This window comes from Carettochelys insculpta, chromosome 6, assembly GCF_033958435.1.
Source record: "Carettochelys insculpta isolate YL-2023 chromosome 6, ASM3395843v1, whole genome shotgun sequence".
NCBI classification, from domain to species: domain Eukaryota; kingdom Metazoa; phylum Chordata; order Testudines; family Carettochelyidae; genus Carettochelys; species Carettochelys insculpta.
The window spans coordinates 62,362,411-62,386,069 of record NC_134142.1 but is presented as its reverse complement, the minus strand read 5'-3'; the positions used below and the strand labels follow the sequence as shown (position 1 = coordinate 62,386,069).

The 23,659-nt window shown below is 46.3% G+C and overlaps 1 protein-coding gene across 7 annotated transcripts in view; it reads right to left on the bottom strand.

Moving 5' to 3' along the window:
• The window catches only part of TYRO3 (TYRO3 protein tyrosine kinase), a 71,088-nt gene that overhangs the window by 12,731 nt on the left and 34,698 nt on the right, over positions 1–23,659 (bottom strand). For 6 of the 7 annotated variants that reach the window (XM_074997037.1, XM_074997039.1, XM_074997033.1 and 3 more), the window contains 9 exons: positions 16,388–16,517; positions 16,074–16,174; positions 14,414–14,509; positions 11,509–11,589; positions 8,776–8,868; positions 7,832–7,953; positions 7,447–7,556; positions 5,909–6,068; positions 4,592–4,728 (listed from right to left, as the gene is read on the bottom strand). In XM_074997037.1, the coding sequence (XP_074853138.1) occupies positions 4,592–4,728; positions 5,909–6,068; positions 7,447–7,556; positions 7,832–7,953; positions 8,776–8,868; positions 11,509–11,589; positions 14,414–14,509; positions 16,074–16,174; positions 16,388–16,517 (1,030 nt within the window). Of the gene's footprint in view, positions 1–3,139; positions 3,574–4,591; positions 4,729–5,908; positions 6,069–7,446; positions 7,557–7,831; positions 7,954–8,775; positions 8,869–11,508; positions 11,590–14,413; positions 14,510–16,073; positions 16,175–16,387; positions 16,518–23,659 lie in introns of those variants that run through there. The other variant, XM_074997038.1, reaches the window with a different exon arrangement.

Here is a 23,659-nt window from a genome sequence, read left to right as displayed (position 1 = left end):
GGGGCTCATGAAATTCTACCCTCATCCAGTGGAAGCTCTGGGAGAAAATCTGTTACGTTATCCAAAACTCTGTGTGTACCAAGGGAATATTCAAGCTGCCTGATCTGTAGAGAAGTCACCTACAGCCCTAAGTGGATATTCCTAGGATTTTTCTGGGTGGTTGAGCAGGAAAAAAATAGGGTGATGGGAAAGGGAGAGTTCTAGTTTTGGGGTGTTAAGAGTCAACAAAGGTTTTTCTCCAATCTCAATTCTGGGTGCTTTTTTAATTTTTTTTCCTCTTTTGGTTGAGCTACATATGTCACTAGAACATTTTAAGCACTGCTGAGTGCTTTTTTAGGTAGCAAATTGATATAGATACAGCAACACAAAAAATTAAAAAGCACACCTCCCTCTTCACAATTCACTGACAGAAAGGCCACGTGGTCAGGCATGGCATACAGTGAGATGGTTTTCATTCAGTATATTCAATAGGATCAAGCTCCTCATCTCCTCACATTTTCCAATGCATTTTCATTTTGATCAGAACGATTGTTGCAAAGAACCAGTATTTCAGGAGGCACACACATACAAAATCAAAATGCCAATCAGACAAAGCTGATTTGGTAGAACATCAGCCTACTGGTGCTGGTTAGCATGAATTAAGCCCTGAATTAATGTAATGGTCAAGAATAGATTTTTATTCTCTTTGTTCAGTAATGTGTAGTTGATACTCTCAGCAGTGGATCAGAGATTTTGTTGTTCCAGATTTGAACAGAATGATAGATAATACTGTGAGGAGGAAAAACAAAAAAGAAAACAGAAGACGGATTTTTAGAAGCAACAATTTTTAGTCAGAATTCTAAAAGGTTCTATCTAAACTTTGTTATTTCAGTTCTTTGGGCACAATGGAAACCTTCCACTATTACTAGCTGACAGAATGCCAGCTTGACTGGTAACGGGCACCATCCTCATGGAACATGGGCACTATTATTTTTGTTCAAAGGGCTGTAAAGAAACGGATAAATCCTTCTCTGCTTGAATAGCTGAACTAAAAATGCCCTTGTCTGCTCTGTGGAAATTTACCAAGGCTACAGTGTACAGGCTCAGATGATGAAAGAGGCTTTAGGGGGCTACAGCTCAGGCCCCTCCCCACACTTTAGCCCAGGACTGTGGAATGCAGACACTGAAACCCCTGTATGTTGGGGTTCTGCCCAACACGGTGGAGGGAGGGCAGGGAAATGGCTCTACCCATTCTCCCCTGTGTCCCCCCCTGCCCCGCCCCAGCTGTGCACATCACTGCTAGTGGTATTTGCCTTCAGGCGCCAACCCTGCTGCTCCCATTGGCTGGGAAACATGGCCAATGGGAGAGGCAGAGGACAGTGTCTGCAAGCTCAGGACCACACAGTGCCACCTGTTCTCTCCTGGAAGAGCATGAGCTAAAAGCCACATGCCTCTTGGCTAATGCTGTAAAGCAGACTCATTTATCTCTCTCTCTGCACGGCCTCAGTACCACTATATAGGACAGAACAGCAAGCCCAGCAACTGTGTGGGTTGTAAATGCAGCACAAGAGAACAAAGGCCACACCCAAAGAAATGACTGCAGAGAGGCATACATGAAACCTCCCAGAGCTAGGCTGGCTCTTTTGCACCAGGCATGATTCACTCTCCAGGGGGCAGGCAGTGTTGGTATTGCACCTTCCTGTGGAGATTTTACTTGGGAAGGCACCTTTAGCTTAAGCTTAAGGACTCCAATGGTTAGATCCTGTTGGGTAGCCTGGGTGACAATACAGTCTGAAAAGTGGGATCTTTGTCACCTCTCTGCTGTACATGGATGAAGGCCCACACAAACTCACACTAATTTCACTGAAAGTTTTACTCAGGTAAGAAGTGCAGAATCAGGCCCTATGTGTTTTATACTCAGCTCTGCTCAGCCTGTAAACAAAACAAGTTCTTAGTGTCATCAGCAAAGCAGAACCCATTTAGCTGGGGGAAAAAAAAAAGCTCTATTGTATTCTTTGTGTGTCAGCCGTCAAGCAGGCAGCTAAATTCCTATTCCAGAACCCTCATTGTTACTGATTCTGCCAGAAGAGCATGACCTTACCATTCTGGCAGTGAAAACTACCCCAAAACAAAACAGACCTATAAACTTGTAAATGAAGTGTATTCAATATGCGGCTTACTGAGAAACAAAGAATGCTGACTCACATGATACCATTTTTCACTCCTCTGAGGTTGGACAGCATTTTAATGAGCCTGTTACTGGTTTTGCAGTGGAGCAGTTGACTTCTGGTGGTATTACTTCTGACTTACACCAGTCAGAGGCAGGCCCACATGCTACATAAACACTCCGTACAAAGCCGTGGAGCCAAATCCTGGTAACTCTGACTTGCCACTCTGCAGCGCCACATTAACTATATATTTTGGCTTCATTGCGAGGATCATACAATGGGAATTTGGTAGACAAACAGGTGCACAAATGCTAGAAAACAGTCAAAGTGGTCTGCCAGGATGACTAAGGTGCATGACTCAGCAACAAGAGCCCCTCTGTGGAAAAGTCCATGTCGGGGGGCAGGAGACTCCATGAACCAAGAATTGCACCAGATCACTCTGTCATCAACACATTACAGATAGAGAAGCCAAGATGGAGAGGGGAATGCTGACCTTTTCAGAAGTGACCCCTGAGCTGGGCTGTGTGATGATGTGGTTTGCCACAGAGGACATGGAGACCTTATTGAGCAGCGAGGGTACCTCTACATGATGAGTTATTTTGAGATAACAGCTGTTATTTCGAAATAACTTTGCTAGCATCTACACTATGCCTGCACGATTTCAAAATAAATACAAAATTGCAGGTGTGTTATTTTGAAATCAGTAAACCTTGTTGCAGGAGGAATAATTCCTATTTCAAAACAGATATTTTGAAATAGGTGCTATTTAGACACAGAATAGCACTATTTCGAAATAAACCATAATGGTGTCCAATGGCACTATTTCAAAATAGTGCTATGTGCCTGGAAATGCTATTTTGAAATAGCTGGGTGGCATCTTCAAATGGATTTCATGTGTAGCTGTGTTATTTTGAAATAAGATATTTTAAAATACCTCTGTAGTGTCGCCAGAGCCTCAGTGAAAGGGTTAAATGGAGACTGTATTATTTGTATTAAGATGCTCAAGTTAAAAAAAGGGAGAATAGAAATCAACAGTTGGGAGTGCTCAGTATGGATGGATTCTCATTTCCTTTTTTCAAATGCTTTTGTCCACAATGAAAAGACATTTACCTTAGAAAATACAGTGGAGTTATCCTCTTGGGGCTGAGAAAGATGGCAGTGCTTGCCCAAAGCTTTGAGAATTCTTTTTGAGTGAGGTGGAAGGCATTGATTGGTCAACATGTACTGCGGTGGAGCAAAGGAACTATAAATCAGCCCCCGGGGATTCACTCCAGCTTGACAATTCAGTCTAGGCCAGGGGGTCAGCAATCCCTAGCACACATACCAAGAGCAGCATGCAAGTCGATTTTCATCGGCATGTGACATGGAAGCTCAGCCCCTCCCTTCCTCCCCTATGCAGCCGGTAGCTTGCTCAAAGCCATGCCACCTGTGGATTAACAAAAGACCAGCTAATGCTATCAGCTACCACCTAAATGGTAAAGCTCTGCATCTTCATTTGTTTACTAGTGAAGCTGTTGTAAGTAGCACTATTGACTTTAAAAAGTATCATCAGCGCTCGGACCATACAGACGTCAAAAGGTCAAATTTCAGCATTCCACCTTGGAAAGGTTGCTGACCCCGGTCTAGGCAGAAGTCTGGGAGGCTGATGTCAGCCTCTTTAGTGTGAAAGGTCCAGATACACACTGGTTCCATGTAATTTTATAAAGAGGGACCACTTCATCACAGTGCAAGAGTGTGGAGGCGACCATTTGGCTACCACAGCTGGTGCAGAATGTGGCTGCCTAATGGCACTAGCTGCAGGGTCAGAGAATATATTACAGCAGTATTACAAAAACACTGGTTTGGTTTGTCATTTCCAGCTTCAGTGGAAGATATGAACACTGATCTACAAAAACTTACATGGCTCAGGTACTGGCTACCTGAGAAATCCCCCTCTCTTCCAATACTGCCACTGCAGTTGAGATCAGGGAAGATGCTTTTGATAACAGTGCCTAGCGCTGAAGGGAAAATGCAATAAAGGAACCTCTGCTCTGAGATTTGCTTCTTCCATTATTCAGCTAAATAATTAACCTCCTAGCCTTCAGAGCATGGCATGGGGTCCATCTCTTTGCTTAGGCTTTAACCAGGAGGAGGTGGGGAGCAGTGAGTTTCAAGGAACTTGGGTATAATTTCACAAGCGGGGCTGATGATTCCCAAGCTCTGAGGCCAAGGTGAGCTGGCCAGGTACCCACCCTGACTACAGTAGAGTGATGCCAGCAGAGAAACTGGCCCCTAGTTATTATAGTTAGTTACAACCCCAATGACTGTCTCTATCAGATGCCTTCAAACATTGAAAAGAAATAGACTGTGAGCAGAAGCCATGCCAGCTGTCTCTGTCCCTCTCTGTCCATCTCCATTAAGAGAGGATTCTCCATGGGGAAACAAGCAAGAGACAAGCTACTCACATGTCTTCCAAGCACTCTGGGGGCTGCTTCAACCTGTTTCCACTGATGAGGTAGTTGTAGATTTCTGCATTTTCAATGCCCACGTAAGGGGTTTGTCCTCGGGTCACAATCTCCCACATCGTCACGCCAAATGCCCACTGAAAGAGAACAGCAAACGGAACTAGGAAACTTGGCTCCCAGTTTGCTGGGGCCAGGGGCAGCCTAACTGGCTGCTGTGAGCTAATTAGCTTATTGTGCTGAGCCGGATTTGGAGCTGCTGGAGGATACGGAGGTGTAAGTGAAGGTAGAGTTTAGCCATCAGGCCTAGGAAAGTGAATTCCGGGAATGAGCCACTTTGGCTTAATGTGTTAATGACACGCATCTTTGGAAAATGCCAGTGGATGTCTAACCAGCAGGATTTGCTGCCTGCAAAGAGGACTGTTCCTCACAATCACTGATGCATGCAGGTGTGTCATCAGTCGCTCATTGGGCACACTCGGCAGCTGGTCAAGGATAGTACCTAAGGCAATACTGCAGCCAGGCTGTACAGCATCACTGTCTGCCTCTTTAGAGGCAGCATCAGCAATTAGTAATGGGAAGTGCAGGTCCACAGGTCAAAGAGGGAGCCACTGGGAAACCAGGTTAGCAGGCACCAAGGGAGAGAATGGAGAGAACCAGGAGGCAGAGCTAGAAGACAGAAATAGGAGTTCCAGGTGCATGTATGTGCTTGTCCTCACCTCCTTAGTGAAATGGAATAAGGATGAGTATCTAAGGAGTCAGTGGCCTTTTAATCCACATGACAAAAGGGGAGGGCTGTTTGGTGTCACCCTCAGTGTAGCTTGTTGCTGAATAAAATACCATTGCCAGCCTGCTCAAGTACGTAAGTGCAGGAGCATGTCAATTTTTGGTGGCATGGAATGGTAACAAAGGAAAAGGAAGACGACCAGGGTGAGAAAGGAAAGATAAAAATGGAGGGATAGGAAGAATGGTTGGGGGGGAGGGGGGCAGACAAGAGAGGCAGATGGAGGAAGGAGGCAAGGGATGGGAAATGAGGGGGTGAAAGAGAAGAGAAGACTAGGAGAGGATTCAGTGCTTTCACATTGGCACCACAAACTGCTCTTTTCAGCTTCACAATATTTTCCCTTATTCCCCAGTTCCGATGTCATCATCCCCACCAGAAGGCAGGGATGGACCCACCCCCACACAAGTCCTCAGACATGCACAGGGCTCTTTCCCACCATCAAGGGCCTGATTCACTCTCTGGGGAAGTCAACAGAAGGATCCCCACTGGTTTCTAGGGGAGTTGGATCTGGCTCAAAATTAAAGAGCAAAACTTACCACATCACTATGTGTTGTATAAAGATTGTCTGCAAGGCTTTCCAGAGCAAGCCACTTCACTGGCAGCTTTGAGGCACAGCCCTGGCGGTAATAGTCCCCACTGTAGATTTTCTTAGACAGTCCAAAATCTGCTACACACACATTCATATTCTCATCCAACCTAAGGGAAAATGAGTTTGTGTCAGAAGGCATCTATTGGCTACATTTAAGCAGCTGGAAACATGTCCAGGACTAGCCAGCTCATGGCAGAGTAATGAGCCTTAGCTCGCCAACTCAACCAGGACTGAGAGTTAGTAGTGTCCCCAGGCCATCACCCTTTGGAGGCTGATGTGAAATAGGTTGGAGGTCTAGGCACAGTTCCTAAGGATGAACAAGAAACTCACTATGTTGCTGAAAGTGCACGAGCAGAGTGATTTCCACCTGAAGGGTTCCAGAGGGAATCATCTCCCTTCCCCAAAGATTTTATATAAAATAGCACACCAAAGTTGCCACTGCCTGGGCCAAATTTTCAAAGACATTTCGGTGCCTAAAGTTGCAGACAGGTGCCTAGTAGCAGGAAGTGGTTTTGTTTAGATGTCCATTAAGTTCTACTAATTAGAACATAATTTGGCTTGTTCCCTTGCTCCATCCCCAGTAGCCAAGGAAGGAGGAGAGATGAGAAAGGATGCCTTCTCCTTCCTCACAGCAGGCAGGTGGTTGGGGGAGAGAAGCCACAATGCTGCATCATGCACAGCTGTAAACAATTTAATTATTTCAAAAGAAAATCCTCAATGTGGGTTGGGATCTGCCATGTCACCAGAGGGTCCCCTGTGCACCTTGCGGAATCCTAGACAAGTTTTTACACCATCATTATCAAGCCCTCACAACTGACACACCTGTTCTAAAAGCTCCTTTCTCTTACATCCCAAATCCCCTCTTTGCTCTGTATGCTGCATTGTGACCTCACCTCAATACCTGATGATGTCTCATCAGAATGACACAATGCTACAAAAAAATAACACAAGCCCCACCAAACATCAGCCCAGTGACCAGCGTCCTGGAAAGAGAGTTGAGTTTGGGTACTGAGCCAGTCTTAGGCATCACTCACAGGGAGATGCCACTCTTTCAGCAGGAAACTGTGCTTTTAACAGTGACAGTGGCTAATCATTATAATAATTTACCATGGGTTGTGGTAGAGTTTCCATTAGTGACAATCTGAAAATCAAGACTGGATATTTTTCTAAAAGCAACACTGCAGCCATTCTTTTGGGGAAGTTCTATGGCCTCTGTTGTACAGGAGGTCAGACTAGATGATCGCAATGGGTCCCTGTTGGCCTTGGAATCTATGAGTAGGTTCTAGCTTCCCCATATCTGTTGCCACTTTCTTGGGAGGAAGAACTGGTTTCCCGCTAACCCTTCAGTAGAAGGCAGGCTACTCCCCCAGCATCTGTGACTTCATGAGGCTTCCCACCCCTTCTCTCTTATTCCTCTCTTATAAAGAATTTGCCCTTTTCCCTCTCTAGCCTTTTTTTGGTCTTAAAAGTGCCTGGCCCACTTACATGCAGTTCCGAGTAGCAAGGTCCCTGTGTATGAAGTTTTTCGAACTCAGGTATTCCATGCCACTGGCAATATCAATCATGAACTTGAGTAGTGTCTGAAGGGGCAAATTCTGCAAGAAAGCACAGTTCTAGATTGGTCCCTGGGAGATTCCAGGCCCAAACTAGGGCATTTACCTGCTGGTCTGCACCAGAGGCATTGGAGAGGCAACCTGTTCCCAGTGCAGGCTGGACAAAGTAAAGACGTTTCAGAACCTTGCCAGCCTCCAGGGAGATCAAAACTTTCGAGCCCCACGCCAAGTACCATCACAGGTAAAAGCCTGCACCATTCTGACTCTTCCCAAACCTACTCACTCCCAGAAGGGGTCATACAAAGAGAAAGACTTACAAATGGGTTTTCTCCTATCCGGGACATCACCAGAAAAGCATGAAGGTCTCCATGCTTCATGAAGGGCAGGATGACCATGGGAATGGGAAGCCGACCCTTGGGGCGACTCCGCAGGCTGACTCCTGGTGTGAGAGAGCACACAGCAAAGAGCTGTTTGCAAATAGATCCATTCTGAGCAATGAATTACACTTGCCTCTCCCTCTTCTTAGCAATCTCTGGGAAACACAGTCATTCACATTTCTGGAGGGTTGAATTCCATGTGCCAACCTTCCACTCAGGGCCAGACACATCCTGTGAGGCAGAGACACCTCTACTCTTACCTCAGTGGGAGGTGCTCAGCACCACTCAGGAGGCACTTATCTTCTTACAAATCTGGACGCTAAAGTTCGTAGGATCCCTCCAAATGGAGCAGTGAGCTGCCCCTCAGTTATCAGAGAAATCGGAGTTTTGCTTGCATTGCCCCACATCCTGCAGTGCCTTAGAGCAAGGCAGGAAGTGTTCTGCTATCTTTTTCCTCAGTGGTTAGGGGATTCTAATCTGAAGCATTCCCCTATTTTTCCCCTGACCCATCCAACATACCCTTTCACCACCATTCAACCAATTTCACAGCCAAGCTAGCTATGGCTAACGTCTTCTAGTTATTTCTGAAAGCCAAAGAAGAATGGAGAAACAGTTTAAGCAAGAGAAATGAATGACAGCTGCATTACAAACGTGTGTGTGCGCACATACTTATCATTACACACACTTCAACACTCTACTTTGGCCTGGAAAGGACCAACATCCACATCCCACAGAGTGGGGAGGCTCAGGTGAATGCTGCTGCTCATTCCTCCAGAAGGTGTTGTTCTATCTGCATACATTATGTGTATAGTTTATGAAGCAGTTTGTGATCTGGCAGCACAGAAGCAACTATTCTGTGTCACAGATCTCTGCTGCTGGCTCACCGATCAGTTTAGTAACATGTGGGTGGTCAAACTCCTTCATGCAGGCAGCCTCTCGCAGGAATTCTTCAATGTCGCTTGAGGTGAAGATGTCCGCTGGAAGGCAGAAGCACGAGATTTTTCCTTAGTGACTCAGAGGAGCATTGCGAGACATGATTATCAGAACCTCACTTTGTGCAGTATGACACTTCGGCTCACGCACACAATGAGATACAAAGCCTACCCTGCCACACTCTCCTGGGACGGGGGGAGGGGGAAGAACAGAAGTTAGAATAGCGAGAGAGCTGCAAGCATCTAGCAGGGACATCTGGTGACTTCGTTCTTGGCAGAGCGAAGACCTGTCGATTAGCAGCTCTTTTCTCAGCAACAGCTTTCCTTGGAAGCCACAGAAATCATGAGTGGGGGCATAAAGACGTGGGAATTAATTAGCTAAAAGGAACTAAACTATAATGGGTGGGGAGATGAGGTGATAGCTTGGCAGAAGGGATTAAAGTTTTTGCCAACCAAGTGGCTTGTCTGGAATCCCAGTTCTAATGGGGGAGACTATTTAGTACATGACCTCTGTGGCACATAAGTTCAGTCCTTTTATGTCTCTTAGCAATACTGCTTCTTTCAATTTGCAGGTGCAATGATATTCTTTGGCTCCAGCAGCCTTAGAGATCTTGGACTAAGATCAACAGTGACATTAAAGGGCATGGAAGTTATTCATTAAGCCAGTTTCTGATCTGATCACAGCAGTAACAATCTGGACTAGCATCCTAGATTTTTCTGCTGTTTTTCCACGTTTACACAGATGGGAGTGAGATCAGGAGTCAGTGCTGTGTGTCACTTTCCCCTTCCATCATGTCACTGCTGAACGTGGTGGGAGTTCTTAAGACCTGCCAGGAGATCAGATTCAGACCCAGAGGTTTACAAGATGATCAGAATCATGCTTGCAAGTGGCAAAGCATTGTAATTTGTATTAATCTGCCATTAAAAAAAATGAAAAAAAGAGTATATTCAGTGGTGACCAAACTTGGTTCCAAGCATAAGCAAGCATAACTTTTGCATAAGTCAGTGTCAGCTGCATCCATTTACACCAAAGCTGACTTTAGCTCTAGGAGTGACAGGGATGGAGTGCTACAGGTTAGTGTTGGTGGGGGAGGGGGAAGGGTCCCACTTTCATAGAATTATAAAATCCTAGGGCTGGAAGAAAGCTCAGGAGGTCATTGAGTCCAGCCCCCCTGCCTAAGGCAGGATCATCTCCAACTAAATCATCCCAGCCAGGACTTTGTCAAGCCGGGACTTAAAAACCCCTAAGGATGGATTTTCCACCACCTCTCTCGATAACACATTCCAGTGCTTCACCACCCTCCTGGTGAATAGTTTTCCTAATATCCAACCTACACCTCCTGCTTTGTAACTTCAGACCATTGCTCCTTGTTCTGCCATCTGTCACTACTGAGAACAGCCTCTCTCCATCCTCTTTAGAGCATCCCTTCAGCAAGTTAAAGGCTGCTAACAAATCCTCCCTTGCTCTTCTTTTCTGCAAACTAAATAAGCCAAAATCCCTCAGTCTCTCCTCATAGGTGATGTTCTCCAGCCACCCCAATCATTTTCATTGCCCTCTGCTGGACTCTCTAATGCATCCACATCCTTTCTATACTGTGGGACCCAGAACTGGACGCAATACTTCAGATGTGGCCTCACCAGTGCTGAACAGAGGGGAATAATAACATCTCTAGATCTGCTGGAAATGCTGCTCCTAATGCACCCCAACATGCCACTAGCCTTCTTGAGTACAAGGACACATTGTTGACTCATATGCAGCCTCTGATCCACTGTAATGCCCAGGTCTTTTTCTGCTGCACTGATACTTAGCCAGTTGGTCCCCAGCCGGTAACAATGCTTGGGATTCTTCCATCCCAAGTGCGAGACTCTGCGCTTGTCTTTGTTGAACCTCATCAAATTTCTTTTGGCCCAATTCTCCAATTTATCTAAGTCACTCAGGACCCTATCCCTACCCTCCAGTGTATCTGTCCTCCTAGCTTAGTGTCATCTGCAAACTTGCTGAAGGTGCAATCCATTCCCTTGTTCAGGTCATTAATAAAGATCTTGAACAATCCCAGCCCTAGAATTGATCCTTGGGACACGCCACTTGAAACCGACTGCCAACCAGACCTTGAGCCGTTGATCACCACTCATTGGGCTTGATAATCTAGCTAGTTTTCTAGCTACTACACAGTCGATTTTATCCAATCCATACTTCCTTAACTTATGGGCAAGAATATTATGGGAGACTGTACCCTGCTTTGTTTTATCTGCTTTATCCAGTAGTTGCTTTTCCAGCTACAGGCTCCCCTTCCTGGCCAACATGGAAGCTGTGGTTGTTTTGTACATCCACTGACTGGCTGAATGCCAAATCAATGGGAGTTCTGCTGTTTTGTATCTTATACCCAACCCATAGGTAACATACACTATTTGCCTCTGGTGGTGTCCCAGAAGTGCTAGGTGCTGTAAAAACTGTAAGGAGACATGACCCTTGCCCCATTTTTAAAGACAAAATGGACAGTGATAAAGGGAAATGAAAAGGGATCAACAAAGAAGTGAGTTGTCTCAGCAGGAGCTGGCCAAGGCCAGATGGAAATATCTGTTCATCACTTTGGCGTGTGTATGGTGAAATCAATGTTTACAGACATTTACCTATCGACAAATTATTGTATTTGAAGTGTTCAGCTGCCCCCTGTTTTCACTCACCTTTCAACATCTTCACTGCAACTTTCTGGAAAGAGCCATCCTCCAGCTTCAGAAGTGCCTCTCTAACCGACCCAAACTCCCCTGTGGAATACCAGAGCAGGCAGTAAGGAGATAGTACCATCACAGACGATGCTGACTGAGGACATGCAGAGCTGGAGGAAGGATCCTGGGTCACAGCTGAGGATTATTTCTGGAGAGGGGATGTCACCAGGGGCTCGGCAGAATGGGACTTGGCTAGGGGCAGAGGGGGGCCTCTCAGCTGGAGAACTAAGAAAGTTTTCATCTGAGGAAGCTTTCCAAGGTGACAGCTGTCAGAGGTGACAACCCAATGACTGTGCCAGTGGGATTCATCAAATGAGACACAATCAGGCCATATCTCTGCAAATTCAGGGATTAACGGTCACTGACTATAGCTGTCCTGACAATCGATTGAAGCACTTGTGTGCGGACAAGGAGCACATGTTGACCAGTGTGGGCGGGCGGGGCGGAGGGGGATTGCCCCTGTAAATTCCTCCATTGGAAACAAGGCCTCAGTGTAGACAAAGCATGTCTGGCTACACCATGTTAAAGCTGGTTTGGCCTGAAGTGGCTTTAAACCAGGACATAGATTTGAAACAAAAATAATATATCTGTTTGCATTAGTTTCAGTCTAGCTTTTACTTGCCTGCTGGGATAAATTCCAGCTACTAAATCTACATATGCCGTTTCATAACTGCTTATCTTGTAGATGAATGCATTTGATTTGAGGCATATTGCTTCAGATCAGAGTGCTGCCAAGTAAGCAGTACTGGAGCAAGAGGGAGGAAGTGGTGCAAGATGGTTCTGGCATCCACACCACAAAGTGAAAGGACGGGATAAAAATTAGCTCCTTTCGGCTGGCTTTTCTCCAGCACCCTCCTGTATGTGTTCATTTCATAATTGCAGTGCACAAAAGATCACGTCGCTGGACCCAAAGCAGGGAGGGGTGAAAGTAAAGGCAGTTGAACGCTACCTTTATGCTGTTCCATGGGGAGAACCAAAGGCAGCTAGTGATTATCCAAGCATAAGGCATTCCACCCGTGCCCCTTCCCAGCCCCACGACAGCCCAGTGCTGAGCACTGGGGTTGTGGGGCCTGGAGCAGATGGTGCAGAACTGGCTGCACCAGGCTGATGCCCACTAGAGATTCTCTCACACTGAAGGAATGTTCAAGTGCCTGGCTAGGGCAAATTTCCAGCTCACTTATACCATGACAGTACCCCAGTTATGTCAGAGTACAAGCTGAGGACCTGGCCAGCTAGGTAACAGTGGGATAAATCTCTGGGTCTGTCAATGAAATCCAGGCAAGAGGCAGGCACATGTTTCCTCTGCATTAGTTCTAACAAGTTCTATTGCCTAGCGGCATCAAGATCTGAGCCCTTTTCTTCCGTAGAAAGATTGTTCTCCCTGCATGAAACTGACTTTCAGAAGCACATTTTTTGGAGGCGGGGGACGTGGGCGTGTGGCGGGTGGAAGAGTCTTACTTGAGCAGAATTGAAGAGAATTACATTAAAGCTAATCTTAGAAACCTATTGTTTATGTCAAAATGAAAGCCAGCTCCCTTTTCCATTGCCTCTGCCACCTGATTTCTCCTTCCCTTTGGATTCATTGCTGGTCTTTCGGTTAAAGGCTTTATGCTTTCCTAAGCTGCGTCTACACGTGCACGCTACTTCGAAGTAGCGGCACCAACTTCGACGTTAGGCGGCGAGACGTCGAAGTCGCTAACCTCATGAGGAGATAGGAATAGCACCCTACTTCGACGTTCAACGTCGAAGTAGGGACCGTGTAGACGATCCGCGTCCCACAACGTCGAAATTGCTGGGTCCTCCATGGCGGCCATCAGCTGGGGGGGTTGAGAGATGCTCTGTCTCCAGCCCCTGCGGGGCTCTATGGTCACCGTGGGCAGCAGCCCTTAGCCCAGGGCTTCTGGCTGCTTCTGCGGCAGCTGGGGATCTATGCTGCAGGCACAGGGTCTGCAACCAGTTGTCAGCTCTGTGTATCTTGTGTTGTTTAGTGCAACTGTGTCTGGGAGGGGCCCTTTAAGGGAGTGGCTGGTTGTTGAGTCCGCCCTGTGACCCTGTCTGCAGCTGTGCCTGGCATCCCTATTTCGATGTGTGCTACTTTGACGTGTAGACGTTCCCTTGCTGCGCCTATTTCGATGTTGGGCTGAGCAACGTCGAAGTTGAACATCGACGTTGCCGGCCCTGGAGGACGTGTAGACGTTATTCATCGAAATAGACTATTTCGATGTTGGCTGCACGTGTAGACGTAGCCCTAGTGAGTAACCTGACCTAAAATCTTAGAGCCAAACGCCCCCAAATTGTGGAAAAATTCATCCCCAGACTGTGAACATTTGACTCTGGACCCATCTAATCTTTTGGTCTTGTGGGTTTTTTTGCAAAGTGCCTCCTATTATTTGTGCCTTTTTATTTTGTTTAAGATTTTAAAGCGTATCAGGAAACAATTTTTATAGAACTCCTTCCAAACCACTTAGTTGCATTGTATTCATTTTTAAGTTGAAAGGATGGCTGAAATATAAGAAAAATACTCCTTAGCTTAAAACATCTGCCATGTTTGCATGTGGTGGACCAAGAGTACTGTGTAAAACCTTATGTGTATCATAGCTACAAATGAGTCTCATGACCTGATTACAAAGCTCCTAACAGCTGTTGTGTAGATGTGGCCTAATCACATCTCCATAACCAAGACAAAGCCTTTAATTGTTTTAACTCAAGAGATGGGTACAACCCCTAAAATTTTTAATCATGTTTAACAGTCTCCAAGACAAGTTGATTGTAACCACTTCCCCTGACTTGGAGATGCCTGATATGTAGATGGGGCATTAACGTGATTGTATTAGGTCTTGTCTGGGTTTTAGTATAGACTCACCTTTGCCTAGCATCCTTCCCAGAGTGAACTGCTGCTCCTGGATTAGAACATCTGTGAGTTTGGTCTTCAGTTCATCACTGATCCCTATGCTGTCCACTGGAAAAATGAAAGGAAGAGGGATCAAAAGAACATGCTGTGAGTCCAGCCCTTTAGCCGTCTCCCATAATCCAGTCCTTCAGTCCTACACCAACATTGTATGTTTGTGAACTTGGAAAAGGGAGGACTCCTCCCATACCCTTGAGTCTCAGGCAAGACAAGACTCCAGTACCTTTCCAGTATATGGAAATTGCTGTTTCGGTGCCACAGAAACAAAGGTGGAACTGATGTGATAACACTGCTCTTGGTAGCCCCAAAAGTAAATGGGATAAAAGTGTACAGTGCACAACACTGGAGAGTCAGACTCTTATCAGTTTCCCAGAGGGTGTTTGAGACCTCAGCAGGTGTAAATCAGCATATCTCCCCTGACATCTCTGGAGCTGCATCGGTTTACAGTGGTTGAGGATCTGGCCCTTAGCTCTTACCACACACAGTACAAGTCTCACTGTGCCTCACGAAGATGGATAAATTAATGCACAAAACATGACGGGCATTAGGGCAACAGAACAATTTCTAACTCCAGAGGAGCACAATCAAAGGCATGTGTTGCCACCATCTCAGTCTGGTGATGCAGCACTGCTCCAAGGAATCACCCCTCTGCAGAATCTAGCTGAGGGCCTGGAACGCAGAACTGGAAGATGGAACTTCTAATACTGGCTCTGACTTTTGCATAAATCACTTAACTGTGACTTAGCTCCTCATCTGTGAATACCAGCCTAATATTTCTTTCTTGCTGCATGCAGGTGCTCAGAGGACTGATTAATTAGTTCATGTTTGTACCACATTTTGAAGGGTTACTTTTTACGATGAGAGCTCATCTGTTACTGTTCTTAGTCCAGATTAGTCTCCATTAGGTCACTAACATTAAAGTCAATGGAGTACTATCAGAGTAACACTGGTGCAGTGGAGTGGGGAATAAGACCCATTTTGTTTTGCATTGTAGTACGGAATGACAGTGGCAAAAAGATCTGCATTTAGTGTAAACCCAAATGCAGAGGGCTAGAAGCTATATAACACACTGTCCTTTCACCTCTGCGGACTGTGTTTGAAATCCAACATGGTCGCCTCAACCAAGACTCTTGGGCTATATCTACATTGCAGACATCTGTTGGGAGACCTTCAGTGAGCCTTCTGCCAACATCCAGGTCATCCTTGTTCCACGAGGAAGAAGGGAGGTGTTGGCAGATGGGGTTTTCCTGACATTTGGCCCCATGTTGACAGGCCAAATGTTGGGAAAGCCTCTCCCGACAGAACTGTTGGCAGGAGATATGCAAATGCATTGTGCAATTTGTGTATCTTTTGCCAACAGATCTCTTTGATCTAGACATGGCCTTGTGGACAACAATCCAGCCCAGCTTTTTTTCCAGAGTTGGATTAGACAAAGGGTTAACCCTGAATAGAACTGTGTAGGGAAACATGCTCAGCACCTGCCCACACTGTGTCTGGAGCCTTATTTGAGCTAATCCCAGTTTTTTGTCCTAAAAAATGAGTTTTAGGAGAAGGTGAGCAAGACCGATATATACATGGGGACATGACTTGTTGGAACTCAGACCATTTTACCTACATGTTGCCTCAATCCGCTCTGGGCATTCCCTGTTGAAAGACCTAGCTGCTCTGAAATGGACCACCGGTTCTCCTCTGCCAATCACACTGCCGAAGGCTTGTCTAGGAGGCAAACAGAAGCACAAAATTATAATTGCTACAGGGCTATCCCCACCCAAATCTGTCAGACGGTGCAGTGGCTCCAAACGAGGAGTAGAAATGTTCCATCTGCAACCAGTCCGCATTATAAAAACCAGCAAACGAGAAACCAGCATGGAGAGGGAGCTGAAGACTACCAGCTCCAGCATCCGTAACCGGGAAAAGAACCTATCTTACCCAAATCGAGTTTCTTTTCTTCGTTTTCGAAGGAGAATGAGTGCCAGGGCAACAGCTGTAACCAGGGCAGTCAGAATGCCCAAAGCCACAGGGACCCAAGATGTCCCATAAGGTGGTTGTCTTTGACCGTCTAGGGAGAAAATAAAACAATGCTTAAGAAGTAGGAGACCATCTGTGCTTGACAAACAAAAGCTGAATTAATCCAGTTTACCAATATTGTGTGCCTTGAGGATTTTTATCTACAGTGAGACTTGGCTTAGGCAAGTACTCAACTGATCATCAAAAGCCTGGTTGCTTAACTGAGATGAATTTCTAGCACAAGTGAAGCAGCCCTGTATCATATGAGTGGATTCACCCACAGCAATTAAGCAAACAGTTGTTCCAGATTACCCTATTTTAAATGAGGTCAGAATTTGATTCGGTAATCATTGGGATGGATTCTTAACAAGGATGGTCAGATGTACAGGTTTTACTCTGTTTTCTTTCTGATGTGAGGAGTCTCAAACAGGCCAACATATCTGTATGCGATGCCAAGCATACCTCACAGGCTTGGCGGCATTCTGAAAGACATAGAAGAGCTTGGCATTAATTCTGCCTCCAATGTTGTGTGTAAGGTAAATTGAGTAAGCTGATATTTTGAAAGTCCACCAGGGGTCCACTGGCTTGGGGAAAACTAATCATGACACTGGTGTCACCTTCTGTTTCACCTTCTGCTGTGTGTTGTCCAACAAACAATGGATAGGAATCCCTTGCTGACTGACATCTGCCTCCAGAACAAATATCTTTGTGAATATATGTAGGGGGGGAGTGAGGCCAAAGGATAACTCCTATATTGTAAGTGTCCATAGGCACCAGAAGGACATCAGAACCTTCCTGATTAGGAAGTGTAGATGAAGTCCCCTGAGCAATGGAGCGACTGCAGCAACAAGATCTGAGTGCTTATATATGGTGTCTAAATACCCATTGCTGTCTCAGTTTGAATTGGGATATTTTTACTAATTTATTCCAGTTCCTCAACTCCAGGATAATCTCAATGCTTCTCAACTATTTTGGGATGAGAACAGAATGTGGAACAGGTTACTCGGCGTGTCTCCAGCCTTGGCATTGGCTTGACAGACTCCATCAGCTGACTGTGGTATTCTGAGGATCTGGAAGAGGGGTATTCATGGGAGTGAATTGTGAGGGGTCTCAGGAATTCAATGGAATTATTGAGCAATACTTCTGTCATCATAGGTTGGAAAAAGTAACTAACCAATGGACTGAGAACTAGAGAAACCTCTCTCCATGGCTCCCAGCTGCTCGGGTGGGCGCTGCGGGGAAAGGGAGTTCGGCATTCCTACTGGTGGAGCCTTGTCTGGTGACAGGCATTTCTGGGCCTTCAGTTATCGGTCGAATTGTATACCCCTAGTGTGGAATTTTTAAAAGCATGAAGAATGATTCATGTAACAAACTGGGAAAATGTAAGGCATCAGTGTAAACTTCTGAGTTGGAATAAATCCAGGAAATTATTTCAGAGAGCTTGTGTTTGTCTGTCTGTGAGTCTGTCTGCCCATCTGTCTATGGGTCCATTTGTTCAAGAATTCCTCTTAAAGGCTCAGAGCCAGGACCACCGAATTTTGTATGCAGCTTCCTTATATCCTAATTTAAAGCAAGGTCAGGGTTTGATTGTGCCAGGAAAAGAGGACGTGCCTGGAATAGGGATATAAAATCCAGTTTAATTGGTTAAATGTTAGGTTTAACCATATTAACCAACAAAAAGGGGGCAGCATGGCTGGGGCGGCTGCTCCAGCCCGGCTGGAGCATCCCTGCCTGCAGTACTGCTCTGTGGGGGGGACGACTCCAATGCAGCTGGAGCAGCCCCCATCTGCAGCGAGGGAGCGCCATTGGCGGGGGTGCTCCAGCTCAGCCAACAGTCTCTGTCTGTCTCCCCGGCCACACCCACCACCTGCCACAAGCAGCTGCAGATGGGGACAGCTCCAGCCGGACTGGAGCACCCCTGGCTCATGTGCCTAGGCTGTTCAAGGTGAGGCTTTACTGGTTAACCAGTTAACCGGTTAATCATTTACATTACTAGCCTGGAACGGGAGTGTCTTCCATAACATGGAAAAAGTGGGGGCCAGTAGGAGGGACAGTGATACTGCGGAGTGACCCCAGTGGGGCAGTGAGCATGGGGACAGCTGTACTGCAGAGTGGTGACAGGGAGGCGGCCGCACCAGGAAGAGAGTAGTCAGCTGGGACCAGGACTCTCCATGTTGCCTGCAAGAGGCCCAGGTAATTGGCCTCCATGACCTAAACCCTTCCCCTGAGCACTTGGCTGCAATGCCAGAAGAGGGAGGCCAGCCATGCAGCCCTGCCCCCCCGACCTCCAACACAAAGGAGCACTGGCCGGGACTGGGACCGGGACCGGGACCGGGACCAGGTCCTGGACCAGGACCAGGTCACGCAGACCCACCCCCAAGGAGCATCACTAGGGACCAAGGCCAGGCCACGCAGCACCACTCCCCTAGAAGACTCCACCAGCTGTCAGGGCCAGACAATACAGCCCCGGCCTCCCCAGCCAAGCCCCCTCCCCAGAGGAGTCAGCAGATAGGGCCAGGCAGCACTGCCCTGGGACCCTGCTCAGGGGAAGCTGGGGTCAGCAGCTGCAGGTCCATCCTCGCTGCCATAGGTGGCCTCAGTGAGGCCCACCCCCAGGCCTCCCAGCCCCCTGGTCTGAGCCTGCAACCCTGCTTTAAATCCTGTACTCTTACCCCCTGCCCTGAGCTTGCCCACACCTCCCTGCCCCCAGCCTTGATCTCCCCTATACCACCCACCTCCCTGACCTGACTCCTGCACCCCAGCCCCCTGCCCTTAGCCCTTCTCACATCCAACCCCCTGATGTGAGTCCTGCGCCGACCATTATCTGCCCTGAGCCCCCAATCCCTGCCCTGATCACTGTGCTCCCTGCACTGCCAGCACCCTGCCACAGAGGAGCCAAGCGATCAGGGCAAGTCTTCTAGTTCAGCATATAATAAAGGACTACTGTGCTGATTGTATTATCAGGATTGTATTAATTCAGTAAACATCTGTTTTTGCATATACTCGTCTGCTACACAAATGTCAGTGTGCCACAAAATTTAGCATGTTGGGCTACAGACCGTGGGAGACGTTCCTGAAAGCTACATGGTACCTTGACCAAATGAGATGACATATCCATGAAGAGCAAAGAGTTTCACAAAGAATGAGGATTCTGCAGAAAGGGTTGAAGGCTGCTGGTATTCCTATATTTGTAAAAAAGCTATCAGAGATTTAGTTGCGAAGGAAATAGCGACTAGAATAGCGAAAGCTATTTGCAAGTTTGAAGGCGATGGATAAGATCTGGAAAAGCAAAGCAATTAGCTTAAGAACGAAGCTGAGCGTCTTGAAAACGTGCGTATTCAGCAGCATGTTGTACGGATGTGAGACATGGGTGATAACGAAAGATTCGAAAAGAAGAATATTGGTGTTCGAAAGGAGTTGTTATAGAAAGATTCTGAGAATCAGATGGATGCAGAAGGTCACCAACAAGGAATTATATAGGAAGATGCAGCCAAAAGAGAACTTGGTGCAGAAGATTGTAAAACAGAAGCTACAACTATTTGGACATATTTGCAGAATGAACGACGAATGAAAAATCAAGACCCTAGTGTTCGGCATAGTGGATGGTTCGAGTAGGAGAGGCAGACCCCACAGAGAATGGATAGATGGTGTAGTAGATAGGTGCAGAGCTAGTCTACCGAAACTAAGCCACTCTGCACTCTGGATAGGGGAAGATGGAAGGAAATAGTGAGAGAGGCATCAGACACCAACAGGCGCTGAGCCCACAGTTATTGATGATTAGTAACAGAGAGTAAGCCGTGTTAGTCTGTACACTATCAAAACAAAAAGCAGTCAAGTACCACTTTAAAGACTAGCAAAATAGTTTATGAGGTGAGCTTTCATGGGACAGACCCACTTCTTCAGACCACAGCCAGACCAGAACAGACTCAATATTTAAGACACAGAGAACCAAAAACAGTAAGCCAGGAGGACAAATCAGAAAAAGATAATCAAGGTGAGTAAATCAGAGAGTGGAGGGGTGGGGGGGAAGGTCAAGAATTAGATTGAGGCAAGTATGCAGATGCGCCCCTATAGTGACTCAGAAGGTTCCCACCACGATTTAAACCATGTGTTAATGTGCTGAATTTGAATATAAAAGCCAGCTTGTCCACTTCTCTTTCCAAAACTGTGTGATAATGTCTCTTCAGTAACACACATACCTTGAGGTCATTGACAGAACGCCCCATTCCATTAAAATGTTGACTAACTGGTTTGTGGATCTGGAGTGTTTTGATGTCTGTTTTGTGCCTGTTGACCCTTTGTCTAAGGGAGTTAGAAGTCTGTCCAATGTACAAAGCATCTGGGCATTGTTGGCACATGATGGCATATATGATGTTAGTAGAGGAGCATGAGAAAGTGCCCGTGATTCTGTGAGTAACCTGGTTAGGTCCAGTGATGGTATTTCCAGAGAAGATATGTGGACAAAGCTGGCAGCGGGCTTTGTTGCAGGGAAAGGTTCCAGGACTGGTGTTCCTGGGGTATAGACTGTGGCTGTTAGTGAGGATCCTCATGAGGTTGGGAGGTTGTCTGTAGGAGAGAACAGGCATGTTACCCAGGGCCTTCTGGAGTGTAGCATCCTGATTAAGAATAGGTTGTAGGTCTTTAATAATTCATTGCAGTGGTCTGAGTTGGGGGCTGTAGGTGATGACCAGTGGTGTTCTGTTCTTGGCTTTTTTGGGCCGATCTTGGAGTAGCTGGTCTCTGGGTATGTGTTTGGCCCTGTCGATTTGTTTTTTTACTTCTCCTGGTGGGTAATTCAGGTTTATGAATATTTGGTAAAGTTCTTGTAGTTTTTGGTCTCTGTCAGTTGGATCAGAGCAAATGCGATTGTACCTAAGAGCTTGACTGTAAACAAAGGATCTAGTCACGTGTGCAGGATGGAAACTAGAAGGGTGTAGATAAGTATAGCGATCAGTAGGTTTTCGGTACAGTGTGGTACTGATCAGGCCATCCTTGATTAGTACTGTAGTGTCCAGGAAATGTATCTCTGGCATGTTGTAATCGAGGCATAAGTTGATGGTGGGCTGTAGATTGTTAAAGAGGCTCTAGAAGAATTCCACAGAGACTTTAACAATCTACAGCCCACCATCAACTTATGCCTCGATTACAACATGCCAGAGATACATTTCCTGGACACTACAGTACTAATCAAGGATGGCCTGATCAGTACCACACTGTACCGAAAACCTACTGATCGCTATACTTATCTACACCCTTCTAGTTTCCATCCTGCACACGTGACTAGATCCTTTGTTTACAGTCAAGCTCTTAGGTACAATCGCATTTGCTCTGATCCAACTGACAGAGACCAAAAACTACAAGAACTTTACCAAATATTCATAAACCTGAATTACCCACCAGGAGAAGTAAAAAAACAAATCGACAGGGCCAGACGCATACCCAGAGACCAGCTACTCCAAGATCGGCCCAAAAAAGCCAAGAACAGAACACCACTGGTCATCACCTACAGCCTCCAACTCAGACCACTGCAATGAATTATTAAAGACCTACAACCTATTCTTAATCAGGATGCTACATTCCAGAAGGCCCTGGGTAACATGCCTGTTCTCTCCTACAACCTCCCAACCTCATGAGGATCCTCACTAACAGCCACAGTCTATACCCCAGGAACACCAGTCCTGGAACCTTTCCCTGCAACAAAGCCCGCTGCCAGCTTTGTCCACATATCTTCTCTGGAAATACCATCACTGGACCTAACCAGGTTACTCACAGAATCACGGGCACTTTCTCATGCTCCTCTACTAACATCATATATGCCATCATGTGCCAACAATGCCCAGATGCTTTGTACATTGGACAGACTTCTAACTCCCTTAGACAAAGGGTCAACGGGCACAGAACAGACATCAAAACACTCCAGATCCACAAACCAGTTAGTCAACATTTTAATGGAATGGGGCGTTCTGTCAATGACCTCAAGGTATGTGTGTTACTGAAGAGACATTATCGCACAGTTTTGGAAAGAGAAGTGGACAAGCTGGCTTTTATATTCAAATTCGGCACATTAACACATGGTTTAAATCATGGTGGGAACCTTCTGAGTCACTATAGGGGCGCGTCTGCATACTTGCCTCAATCTAATTCTTGACCTTCCCCCCCACCCCTCCACTCTCTGATTTACTCACCTTGATTATCTTTTTCTGATTTGTCCTTCTTGCTTCCTGTTTTGGGTTCTCTGTGCCTTAAATATTGAGTCTGTTCTGGTCTGGCTATGGTCTGAAGAAGTGGGTCTGTCCCACGAAAGCTCACCTAATAAACTATATTGCTAGTCTTTAAAGTGCTACTTGACTGCTTTTTGTTTTGATAGTTATTGATGATGTTGATGATGTGTAAACAAGATCTGGCACCTCTCTATCAACCCACACATCTCCTTTATCACCTTCAGGACATGGAGACAAAAGAGAACAGTTCACACCTCTCTCAAAGCTATGTTTAAGTCTGTTTGCAAGTTACGTGCAGGTCTTCTTCAAAATGAAAAAGGTTAGAAACTTTCTAAGTTTAAAAAAAAATAGAAAAGCTAAATTCCACTGAAGTTGCTAAAACCAGCAGAGATATGTTGGAATGGCTAATTAACATGTACCAGCCCAGTCTGATTTCTGCACGTGATGGAAGGGGTCAGTGCTGCAAAGCGATTATCCCCTTAATTCTCACTCCTCCTGAACCACTGTGAAATTAATCCATAGGATTGGGACTTGGAGGGAAAGGAAGCACACATCCTAGAGCCACTGCCCCCCACCTCTGGATGTATCCCAGTTACAACCTTTCTTCCTGTTGAACTAGACTAGAGGCAAGCATTACAGCAAGAGTAAAGATGGTAAGAGTTGCCTCCTGACCTGACATGATGCATGCCTGGAGGCATGCTGGGCCATGTTCCCTCCCAGATTTGCAGCATGGCTTGTACTGAGCATGCTCAACAACACTGCTGAAGCTGGCTGCCTTCACACCCCCCCACCCCCTGTGGGTTGATAGGCATGAACCATCTCTGCTCCTCACCTTCCATCTTGTCCCTCTGTCTGCAGAAGGTGTCTTATTGACAGCACTGTGTGAGGCAAAAATCCAGCAGAATTACATATGTGTTTACATGAGCATGTAGGAACATTCCTGTGTTATGAGAGCACTGGTTTTTATTAGCTT